This window comes from Loxodonta africana, chromosome 3, assembly GCF_030014295.1.
Source record: "Loxodonta africana isolate mLoxAfr1 chromosome 3, mLoxAfr1.hap2, whole genome shotgun sequence".
Classification (NCBI taxonomy): domain Eukaryota; kingdom Metazoa; phylum Chordata; class Mammalia; order Proboscidea; family Elephantidae; genus Loxodonta; species Loxodonta africana.
Genome location: NC_087344.1, coordinates 198,925,107 through 198,936,434, shown reverse-complemented (window position 1 = coordinate 198,936,434; position 11,328 = coordinate 198,925,107). Strand labels below are relative to the sequence as shown.

The window sequence follows — 11,328 nt, the reverse complement described above, 5'->3', positions numbered from 1 at the left end:
GTTTGGCCCAAGCTGATGAATAATTTTTTTTTCCTTTGAAGAAAGATTAAAAAATTTTTTTTTTCTTTCCTCTTCATTTCTCCTCTTTCTTCCTTCTATTGTCTGATTTCTAACTTTAAAAATATAAGCCCTTTTGGCTGTGGGGACCATGGTTTCAGGGAACATCTAGCTCAATTGGCATAACATAGTTTATAAGGAAAATGTTCTACATTCTACTTTGGTCAGTAGTGTCTAGGGTCTTAAAAGCTTATGAATGGCCATCTAAAAAGCTCCACCTGTCTCACCCCATCTGGAGCAAGGGAGAATGAAGAAAACCAAAGACACAAGGGACACATTAATCCAAATGACTAATGGACCACAAGTATTAAAGCCTCCACCAGACTGAGTCCAGCACAAGGAGATGGTGCCTGGCTACCACAAACGACTACTCTGACAGAGATCACAGTAGAGGGTTCCAGACAGAGCTGGAGAAAAATGTAGAACAAAACTCTAACTCACAAAAAAAGATCAGACTTACTCGTCTGACAGAGACTGGAGAAACCCTGTAAGTACGGCCCCTAGAAACTGTTTTAGCTCAATAATGAAGCCACTCCTGAGGTTCACCCTTCAGCCAAATATTAGACAGGCCATATAAAACAAAACAAGACTAAATGGGCACACCAGTCCAGGGCAAGGACAAGAAGGCAGGAAGGGACAGGAAAGTTGGTAATAGGGAACCCAAGGTCAAGAAGTGGAGAGTGTTGGCTTGCCTTGCGGTTGGTAACCAATGTCACAAAACAATGTATACTAATTGTTTAATGAGAAACTAGTTTGTTCTGGAAAACTTCATCTAAAGTACAATTTAAAAAAAAAGAAACCTTCACTAAAAAGAAAAAAATCTAAACCTTTTTAATGTGGCATGTCAGATCATAGCTTGTAGAATTTTGGGTGTGGAGTAACCCACAACCAACTTAAGTTTTTGTTTCCAAACTGTTATTAATGTGGATGAATTCTCTGAGTCTATACTCTAGTATCTGACACCCACACAAATAACTGGCAACATATAGTAGAATGGTTAAGAGCATGGTTTCTACATTACTCAGAGTAAGCAATATTCTGCTGCTATAACTGACCCCACAAAAACATGGTTTAAATCAACAAAGGTTTATTTCTCATTCCCATCATAGTTTGAAGGGAGTCATGAGGTCCTTCTCCATCTTACAGCTGCACAATCTAGAACACAGGACCTTCAAAGTTGTCATCGAAGGAGAAGAGAGAAATGGAGAATGAACTTGGACTCCATTCTTGACCACTTAGGCTGGTCTCCATCCATTGGCATACGAGTATTTGGTTGAGTGCTACGTACCTCTGCCATGGTTTCCAAAGCCAAGGATGCCTCAGTTCAAATCTCAGCTTTGCTATTAAGTGACTAATGGACTATTAAAGTACTATTAAGCACTTGGGCCTTGGCAAGTTACTTAACCTTTCTGTGCCACAGTTTCCTCATCTGTCAAAATGGGTGCATGTTTAGTAAAGGCAATATCCATGGCTGTTATCTGTTAGGGTTGTGAGAATTAAATGAGCTATTTATAAAAGTGCTTAGGACAGTATCTGGTACATAGTAAGCAACAATAAGTGGTTTTAGAAATATGGTTCTTAATGTATATCACGGTCAGAAATAACACATATTTGTTATTTATCTCATGACCAATCATCAAAAGGAAAGAAAGAATAGCTAAGGCAGAGGCGGGGAGAAAGAATACTGCTTATACCTGCTAACAGCAGTGACTTTGAATTTCCCTGCAATTCTTGGGAGATGCTATTATATACATGGAACAGCACCTGTACGCTCTTCTGTTAGAGTCTGATACGTCTGTAGTATGAGAGAGGAATCATAGTCTCATGCCTGTGTGTTGGGGGGGAGGCGAGGGTTAGGGGTTATAAAAGGCTCTTCTGAACATTTATTGAAAAGGATCCCTGGTGGCACAAACACTTAAGTGCTCGGCTGCTAACTGAAAGGTTGGTGGTTCAAACCCACCAGAAGCTCTGTGGGAGAAAAACATGGAGACCTGCATCCATGAGATTACAGCCAATAAAACCCTATGGGGCAGTTCTACTCTGTCATATGGCGTCACTCTGAGCAGAAATTGACTCAATGGCACCCAAGAACAAGCATTTATGAGCAATTTGGATTACTTTGTGTATTTTTCTCAGGAGATGGTTCATATTTTCATTAGCTCCTTGAAAGGACCTGTTACTTCAAGATCCTTTCTCCCAAGCACTTCATCAGCAAGGCTGTTAAAATGGGAAAAGAAGAATTCAGGGGATGGGGCCTCATGACGTAATAGACACAGTGCCTATGGCTGCAGATCTGAAAGTTCTGTCATTTCTTCTCCAGGGAAGAAAATCAGCAAAAGGGAGAGGATTTTGAGCAGTTATGGCGCAGATGCTGTCTCCTGGGAATGTGTAACTCCCTTCTACCTCCTCAGTCTCCCACTGGTCCATATTCTGTCAATCAGACGGGTAATTAAATATAGAAAAAGGGCTGCTCTGGAAGGCAAATTCTAACCCTTGAAAACCTATTGAGGACCTGAAAACAAGCCACTAAATCTGTTTAGCACATCTCTGAAGCTAAGACTGCCTCAGTTCCGTGAGTAGAGGTAGACAGAGGAGAGGCAGAAACGAAAGGATATACGGTATTGATTTCATGCTTCTTTGCCAGAGTTGGTATGAGAGAGTTAAAAGACTGTGTATGAGCCGTTTTCTAAAGACACCCTACACCCTGCTTTCCTTCTCATAACAGGTCTCCGTGGATCATTAATGTGTTTACAAGCAAATACTTTTGTATGAAGTATTTATTAACCCTTATTATTAAGATGCATGTGTTTCAATGGCAGCATCAGCTTAAAGGCCTATAAAGCACATGATAGAAACCAGCATTCATAGGGAAGGAATTCTCTGTCCGTGGACCATGAGCAGCTAAGTCACCAAGCCAAAGGATAATGAACTTACAAAATCCAATTGAAAAACACACTTGAAAAATGTATTACTTAAAATAATTTACTTCTCATTCAGAATGACCTCCCAGACCCCCATGTGAAACAGCAGTCTATGAGTATAGGTACAATCTGAAAGTCATGACAGTTTTAAGAGGGCAAGACCAAGAGTGTTACATGTTTATATCCTACAGTCAACTAGAGACGGAATCGTGGGACTATGTATAACAGAAAGGAGCTCTAGTGAGGAACTCTGTGGACATTGAGAACAAGACTGCCAGAGAGTCAAGAAAGGTACAATTGAGAAAACCTATATCTTTAATATGATTCAACTTGTACACACACACTCTGCTGTCTTCATTTTGTACTCCAGCGTATTAACTTAAAAGCCGCCAAGGCGCTCATGCACGTAACTTATACTGGAGATATATGTGTGTGTATGCACTTCCAAAGGCAGTAGTTTTAGAAGAATGAGAAGAAAATTACTTTCTGGCCATTCATTAAAAATTCAGGTGATATCCTGCACCTCCATTTATAAAACAATACAATAATAAAAACATTGTACAAAACAACATCATAAATAACACAAATGAGAAATTTTCAAGTATTTCATGTGCCTTGAAAAGTTCCAAGCAGTAGTTCTAACAATGGATACAATGGATATCTGCCCCCCCGCCCCGCCCCGCCTTCTCATTTAATCTCAAGGTCTAGGAAGAAATGCCTTCGGTCTCTGTTAGCCCTGAAGTTTGGGATGAGAGATTCTACCTCAAAAGAGAAAACATGAGGGCTTTTCTCTTTGTGAAAACATGTTTCCCATTTATAAAATATATTCTTTCCCCAGCTGCTGGTTTGTAATGGTAGACATATAGCCTAGAGCCATTATGAAAAAAAGAAAACACACAACAGTGAACTAAGGGGCCTCATCTGATGGCTAAAGTTCTCAGGAAAAAGCAAAGTGAGGAGAGCACCTTGAGTAAGAGGGGAAGAAAGAATAGAGGATAAGAACAGTAACCTTCAAATTCCCATGCCCTTGCCCAGCCAGTATCTTGTGGTAGGTAGAGCTGGCAAGGCCCTAACTGCATGTCTTTGTTTAGATCAAGTATCCCATCTCCCAACTCCATGCCAACCCCGGCTGCTAGAAGTCATGCACCAAGCACCCAGGCAAAGAAGGGAAGGCCAGCAGCTTTTGGACTCAAAAGTGCCATTAGTGATAACAACAGGCTGAAGCAACACTGTGTTACTCAGGTATATGATTCTTTATGATATTTGCTCCTTAGAATACTGCTCAACTTGGAAGCTGTCAGTCGTCAAATTAAGCACGAAGTCCCTTGAATGCCTCTTGAGCAAGACACATGGAGTTTTACAGAATCATCTTTCCACAAGTTAGCATTCCTTTCTTAGCCTGCCTGATGGTTAGTTCAATTTGCATGTAAACACATGCATACACTCTCATTGTGAGCACCTAGTGTCTCTCCCATCTTTCCTTGCAGAAATAGACACACACATTTCCATGTAATAGATCAACCTCATCTAAAGCTTGGAGAAAGTGCTAGCTAACAAATACATGTACACATGTGGATGTCACATGAAGTGTACCAACCAGCCACCCTGAGGTCAAACTGTTGGCAGGAAAGATCTGCTGACAATCTTTGAAAGGCAGACCTACAAGGCCAATATTGGGATACTTGCTCAAATGGCACCCTAAAAGAAATTTGGGGAAATTGGGCTGGAATGTGGTCCCACCCTGATGAACACCAAAACACCAAAATGAAATCTAGTTTATATATGGGAGTGGCTCGCACATGCCAGGCAGCATGGATACTAGGCTACAACGTGGTTAAAGCATTGGAGCTTAATACAGATTGATATTTGGCCTCGAGTTTCCAGAGCATAGAGTCTTGGGGTTTCAGCCCTCCACCTCCCAGTGGGAATTAGGCACACTGAGGGACCAGGGAAGCACAGTCTACAGGACTCTTGGCTCCTTTCTGCTTTTCTGACCCACAGTTGGAAGGGTTGGCCAAATCAAGATAGAATTGGGACTTGAGAAAGCGGCGGTATGAATCCTTCTCCATTAGGTTAAAAATCTTCTTCTGAGCCTCATCGAAGCAGGTTATTGTAGGTTCCAGCATGTTCCGACTTGTCTCTTCCCTGGTGCAAGCATCCAAGTTCACCTGAAGGGCAAAGGCCATGGCTTCCATCAGACATTTCATCCTACTGAGTGTGGGAGGCTGCATGCTTGCTACTGAACAATGACTGTGTACCCCCCATACACCAGAAAAAGAAAAATGTACATTTAGGCTTCTCCCTGGCCCATGTGATAGACTCTGCTTCAAGGTGGGCAGGCGAATATTTTCTGTTCTTGCCCACAAACTGGGGAGATTCATCAGGAAAATTCATTAAGGGTGCTCATCTAGTCATCTGGACAGGAGAACACTTTTTCTCAACTGATGTATTTGAAGTTGTCAAGACCATAATGACTTGGTCCACTATTCTATCTTTTCCTTTAACTCATATGACATAAAGTCCCATGCCATTGACTGCTACTTCTAGAAAACATCACTAAGACCCGGGGAGTTCTCTGCCATGAAAACCTACCTCTTTTGTTGCCTGGACTGAGATGAATTCGTTATAGATCTTTTTGGCCTTGGGACTTAGTTTGGAGGGTGATTTGATTTTCTTGTACTCTTCACAGCTGATCCAGAAATCAATGTTTTCCTCACTGTATTCGGACTTCAAGAAAGCTTTGAAAGCTGCCAGCCCACCTGTGACATGGGAGAAAGAACCACAGTTATCATCACACTGACCAGTCTCTTGGATATTACATTTCAGAAAAAGCTTATGTACTTGGGGGAATAAGATGTGGGTTGAAGCAATCCTCCTTTTCTCCCTACTTTGTGGGTCACTTGGGGTTAGGTAACCATGGTTTGTGTCTGGTGTCTACTGGATCCCAGCTATACCTAGTAATTCTTGCTCAAGATTTAAAGCCTCTTTCAAAAACTGATGAGCAATTTCGATAAAAATTGTTTTGTTTTTGAAATGCCTATGCAGCTACCAGTTGCAAAGGTGGGTTTGGGAGAGAAAAGCTGAGGTCGATTCTCCAAGAAGATTTCAATATTTAGAAACTTTTTTCTTTTTATCTTTTTTTTTTTTTTCATGTGGTGAGGGAGATGGTTTTCCACATGGTTCCTGTATTAAATTTCCATGGTATATCACAAAGCTCTAGAGCATGGTAAAATTTTAAGAAGACTGGGTATAAAACCAAAAGGTACTCCCGAGTCTGGAAGTTAGAAGGAACACAGGCCTTTCTGCAGTTCTTAGTAGGCCAAGCATATTGTTGTTGTTAGGTGCCGTTGAGTCGACTCCGACTCATAACAACCCTACATACAACTGAACAAAAACACTGCCTGGTCCTGCTGCACCCTCACAATCCTTACGCAGAGTGTATTTATCCTAATCCCGGGGGCTGAGGGTGAAGGTGGGAAGCTGTCAGACTTACATTCATGGTTAATCAGGTTTTCCAAGGATTCAGCCCATTTCTTGACTTCCTCTTGGCTCACCCTAGAGACATTAAAAAGAATGATTTGAAGGCCATGATCCAAAATTGGGGCAAGAAACCAACAATCCTTAATAAAATGCACACTTTTATTTTCCATTCTTATGATGACAACTTTAATTGATTAGGGTGCCCTTTTCACTAAAATGCATGAGAATTTCAAATGCAATTCAGATCTCCATGAAAATGGAGATCATCTTGATCCTGGTCTGACTTATTTAGGGGTGTAACTTCCTTTTCTCTTTATAGAACAGCTCCAGCGTCAGATAGTTAACATTTGAGGGCCCTTCCCTTACCTCTGGCAAATGACAACTTTGTCCTTCTTGCTGTGGGAAGAACTGTGTTCACAGGAGTCCGACTTCTGCAGCAGGAAACCTAGCCGATGCTTCATATCTTTTGCACTGCACAGAAGAGGAAGAAAGAGAATTAATAATGATTACCCAGCTCTCTTTAAAAGACAGCCTAGTGATAGAGATTGAGAAGCCCAGTCCTGGAAAAGAAGGCAAAGGCAGTCTACTTAGGGAGTGAGAATTGGAACGAACTCTCAGGAAAATGGGACTCGGTTTCTGCTTCTCCCTGTGACTTCCTACAAAACCTTGAGGCCAGAGTCACAGCCCAGGCTTCTTTGTAAGTAACTGAAATTCTGACCCTTCAGTCTATCTCAAGGGCTCTACTGTGAATCCACCATTTTGGCTATTGAAACACATTGAAAACACGAATGGTCTTTGGGTAACTTTTGTAACTGTAAGACGTGGTACCTCCTTACTGCGTGCCACCTTCTGGTGGGTGGTTGCTGTTTCCATTTGCCTCACTGCTGGCCATGAGGAAGCTACAGAAGCACTCTGGGAAGGCAGTGCTCTATTCTGTTCCGGTCATGGATATAGTTGGCCAAGGAAGTCATGCTGTGGGATATGCATGGACTGTAAGGCATGCAGCACCAGCAGAGGGAAGTGGAAAATGTGGGGGTAGGGTGGTAAATGCATACGCTGGCTTGCAGGTCTCAAGTAATTAAAACCTGACCTCCCCCAGACTTGCCTCTAGGGAATCTCCTGCTGATGCTGTGTTGTTTTGTGTTTTAGTTTTTTTTTTTTTTTTTTAACACCTAGACTATAAAGGATATTTATGCTCCAAAGGGCTTTTGAGGCTTAAAAATAACAAGAAGCTAGCAAGAGTCCTCACTGAAGCTGGTGAGTGTTTCATTACAGCAGAGGGTCCAGCTTCTTATTGCCAGTGTTCACTAGGTCGCTAGGGTACAGCAGCACCTGACTTATTCCAGAAGGAGAACTTTTTAATAAGCTTTTAGTTCAGCTTTCCCACTCTATGAATTATCCTTTCAGTTGCATCTCTTCTAAAGCAAAAAAAAAAAAAAAAAAAAAGTTTTTTAAAAGAGAAATTCCATTTTAAAAGGAATAAATGACCAGCTGATCTTGCTTGGAGGAGGAAAAACAAAGCCACAAAGATTAAGAAAAAAAAAAAAAATTTTTTTTTGAATGGCTACTTGGAGCCCTGGTGGCACAGTGATTAACAGCTCTGTTGCTGACCAAAAGGTCAGCAGTTCGAATTTACCAACTGTTCCTTGAAATCCTTATGGGACAGTTCTACTCTGTGCTATACTGTCACTATGAGTTGGAATCAACTCGATGGCAATGGGGTGTTTTGGGAACTGATATACTAGAGGCTTATCTAGTTTTTCCACAAGTTTGAACCCCATTGTGTTCTTGGGTTTCCTCTTAAATAGTATTTTCTCTCCCTCACAAGACTAGTTTTCCTCCTCTGCTTCCCCTACTGGTGACTGGTCAAAAAAAAAAAAAAGGGGATGCAAAATCCTCCTTAATAATAGCAGGATATAATCATGGTGGCTAACCTGATTCTAAGGTGGTAATATAAGTAAATCGTAATTCAGTCCAAACAGAAATCATTTCATATTTCCACGTGCCTGACTCTTTCTGAGACCTGATAGTTACTAGTGCAAGGTCACTTCATGAAGAGTTAGCAGTACGCTTAACACATAAATTACTTGCCCTTGTAACACAATACAACCATTAAAAAAAAAAAAAAAATGCTGAAGATAGTCTGAGGTCACTGGAGTCAGGAGACCTGGCTTTGGTCCTTGCTCTGCTACCCACCACCTATGTGACCTTGAGCAGCTCATGTCACCTCTAGAGCCTCAGGTACTAACACTAGGGTGAAGGTGATGGATTAGATGGGTTACATTTCCTAGGTGAGGAGAGTGAAGGCCAGTTGTCCCTGCTACCGTAGAGTTCACCTCCCCATGTTAACTTGAGCTCCTTGGGCAATCTTTTGTCTGTCTCTCAAAATGTTTACCAGAACATAACTTTCTCCTGACACTCCTGGTATTTTTGTATGACTAATACCACCTGCGAGTTAACTGAAGCAGGGAGTAACTTGCTCCATTCATTTCAGGAAAGTAATGGTGGCCCTTAGAGGTACTTATTTCGTAGGCACTCTCTGTCGGGCCCTCCTACTTCATTTTAAAGAAGCCACGAATACTTTCTGTAATCCCGAACCACAGAATTTTTGAAAGATCAACTTCTTAGTCATGATCAAAAGACTGTGCTTTCTGGGATTATTTCCAAATTGAAATTTAAGGTGATCTCTATTTGCAGAGGACAGGAGAGGAGGTGAGATGCCTTCAGACTGACTTTTTACCTTTAACTTCAAAATTAAGTAGTATAATATGCACTGGATTTTTTTTTTTCTTTTTCCCTAACTGGCATTCCCTGAGAGCATTCATTTACACCTTTTAAAAAAGCCACAGATATATGAATATCTGCATATCTTTAAGATTTTTTTTTTTAACTAAGAGACAGAACATTGGAAAAAAAAGAAAAAAAAAAACAGTATCTTGAGGATGGCACCTTCTACAGAATCCTTAATTGATTTGTTATAATCAATACCTCCTCTCAACCACCACTTACATAAGCCATTTCAAGAACTACAAATGGGGGCCGGGAGAAAAGGGAAATTTAAGTCTGAAACTCATTTCTTATTGTAATATTTGCTTATGAGAACATAGACAATGAAAGACCCTGCAGCACCACACAGAAAGCATAGTGCCTTTCTGGTGATACGAAACTCATACAGGGGCATCGTCTTCTGAAAAAAAAAAAAAAAAAAAGATCTAGTATATCACCAGAAAGCCCACAGCCCCAATTCTATGGACCCCAGTGATGCTCAAAAAATAGTAATCACAGGTGGAGGTATTACAGACAACTTTATGTCATCCTAAAGCCTCTTTTCACTTTTTAACTAGACAGCTAGTTTGGCTAGAGGACTTGGCTTATAAAAATCGGACTATCCCTCAAAACTGAGCACATATTAAAAAAAGAGCACATATAGGTACTGGAATTTGGGGAGAATGCCTCTTAAGCCACAATTTCGAGCTAGTCTTGGAGGGAAACTAGGAAGTTGATGCTCCCGTGACCACATTGCTTTTAATCCCAAAGAACTGGGTTAAAAAAAAAAAAAAAGTAGGATATGTAAATAACTGAGAAAGTCTGGGCAAAAGTTTGCCATCATTACCAGCTGAAAATAATCTTACCTCCTCAAGCAAGAAGCTGGAAGACCTGCGAGTCCTTTGCACATCTTGCTTCCCGTTAGGTTTGCACGCCAAGAAAAAAAGACGCAGCAGGAGGAGCTGTGGCTTCTGCTTTGAGCGCACTTTGCCTTTTCTCCCTCCGTGAAGTTGTCAGTATCCTCTGCGCTTCTCCCTCCCAAGCCTGCAGGGGTCTCTTTTATAGCCCCAGCCACGACCCTCCAGCCAATCAGATGGCAGCTCTGTAATACCAGCTCCTCTCTATTTTTTTTTTCTCTCTGCCTCCCTCTGCCTCCTCCAGCCCTGCCAGAGATAAGAAAGAAAAGACTGACGCATAGGCAATGCCAAGTGAATAAAAGAGGAGAAAACCCTTTCACAAAGTAGACACCACAGAAAATAAAAATCTACCGGGTGTTTCAACCAGTGTCGGAAGTATTGAATTTCTAGAACAGGAAAAGGAAAAAAATAAAATAAAAATAATGAGTTGACAGGGCTGCAAACCATGGAGCTTATTCACTAGTCTGTAACAGCAATGTCAAGGGAAGTTGCCTCCCGGAAAGAGAGGGGCCAGCAGCAGTCCACGGGCTTACTTTGGGGCTGACTCCCAACGCACTTCCTCTTTTGGATTAGAAATCTCATACCGTACCCGGTCCAAGATCTGATCCTCACTATTTCCAGAAAGGAGTTGGCAGTATCCCAGTTTCCAGACAGTGATTTGCAGAAGCTGCTTTCTCAATTGTCACATGCAGACGGGAGTGTTGGAGGGGAATAGCTGGATGGCAGAAGGATAGCTATTTGCCTGGCAGTACAGACAAACTAGTCTAGAGAAAGTGGATTAGCTACACATCTGTCATTCGGCCTGACTTTTTCAAGAAATCTTAGTGAGAACAGAATTCAGCTAGCCCTGACAATCTCTCCTGAACATGCATACCTCCTAGATAAAGCCTAAAACAGCATTTTGAGGACCAGAGGAGGAAGCAAAATGAACACATAGAGGCGACCATTTTTCTTTGCAAATGACTTTATGTTGTATGTAACTCTAGGTCTCCAAAATGGTATTTCAAACCAAAAAAGAGAGGAAGGAAGCAAGCAGGCAGAAAACTGTATAGCTTGTCTTGCATATCTCTAGGCTACCTGTGAGCATAATAATATTTGGTCCTACAAAAACCACCCATTGCTGTCGAGTCGATTCTGACTCATAGTGACCCTATAGGACAGAGTAGAACTGCCCCATAGGGTTTCCA

The 11,328-nt window shown here is 41.5% G+C and overlaps 1 protein-coding gene across 2 annotated transcripts; it reads right to left on the bottom strand.

The window, feature by feature from the left end:
• Positions 1–2,635: 2,635 nt before the first annotated feature.
• RGS4 (regulator of G protein signaling 4) lies at positions 2,636–10,568 on the bottom strand. 2 transcript variants are annotated; one of them, XM_023554223.2, is made up of 5 exons: positions 10,091–10,559; positions 6,825–6,929; positions 6,472–6,533; positions 5,571–5,737; positions 2,636–5,146 (listed from the first exon to the last, which is right to left on the bottom strand). In XM_023554223.2, exons 1-5 carry the CDS (start codon positions 10,132–10,134, stop codon positions 4,907–4,909), a joined length of 618 nt encoding a protein of 205 aa, XP_023409991.1. In that variant the 5' UTR covers positions 10,135–10,559; the 3' UTR covers positions 2,636–4,906. The 2 variants fall into 2 exon arrangements, with proteins under 2 accessions (XP_023409991.1, XP_010593224.1); XM_010594922.3 differs by lacking the exon at positions 5,571–5,737 and having other exon boundaries at positions 4,988–5,146; positions 10,091–10,568.
• Between the last annotated feature and the right edge of the window lie 760 nt (positions 10,569–11,328).

Coding starts and splice junctions, on each gene's coding strand:
- RGS4 (XM_023554223.2), bottom strand. CDS start 10,134: ATGTGCAAAGGACTCGCAGGTCTTCCAGCTTCTTGCTTGAGGAG. Junction 6,930..10,090: donor CCAGCTTCTTGCTTGAGGAG/GTAAGATTATTT, acceptor TCTTCTGTGCAG/TGCAAAAGATATGAAGCATC. Junction 6,534..6,824: donor AAAGTTGTCATTTGCCAGAG/GTAAGGGAAGGG, acceptor TAATGTCTCTAG/GGTGAGCCAAGAGGAAGTCA.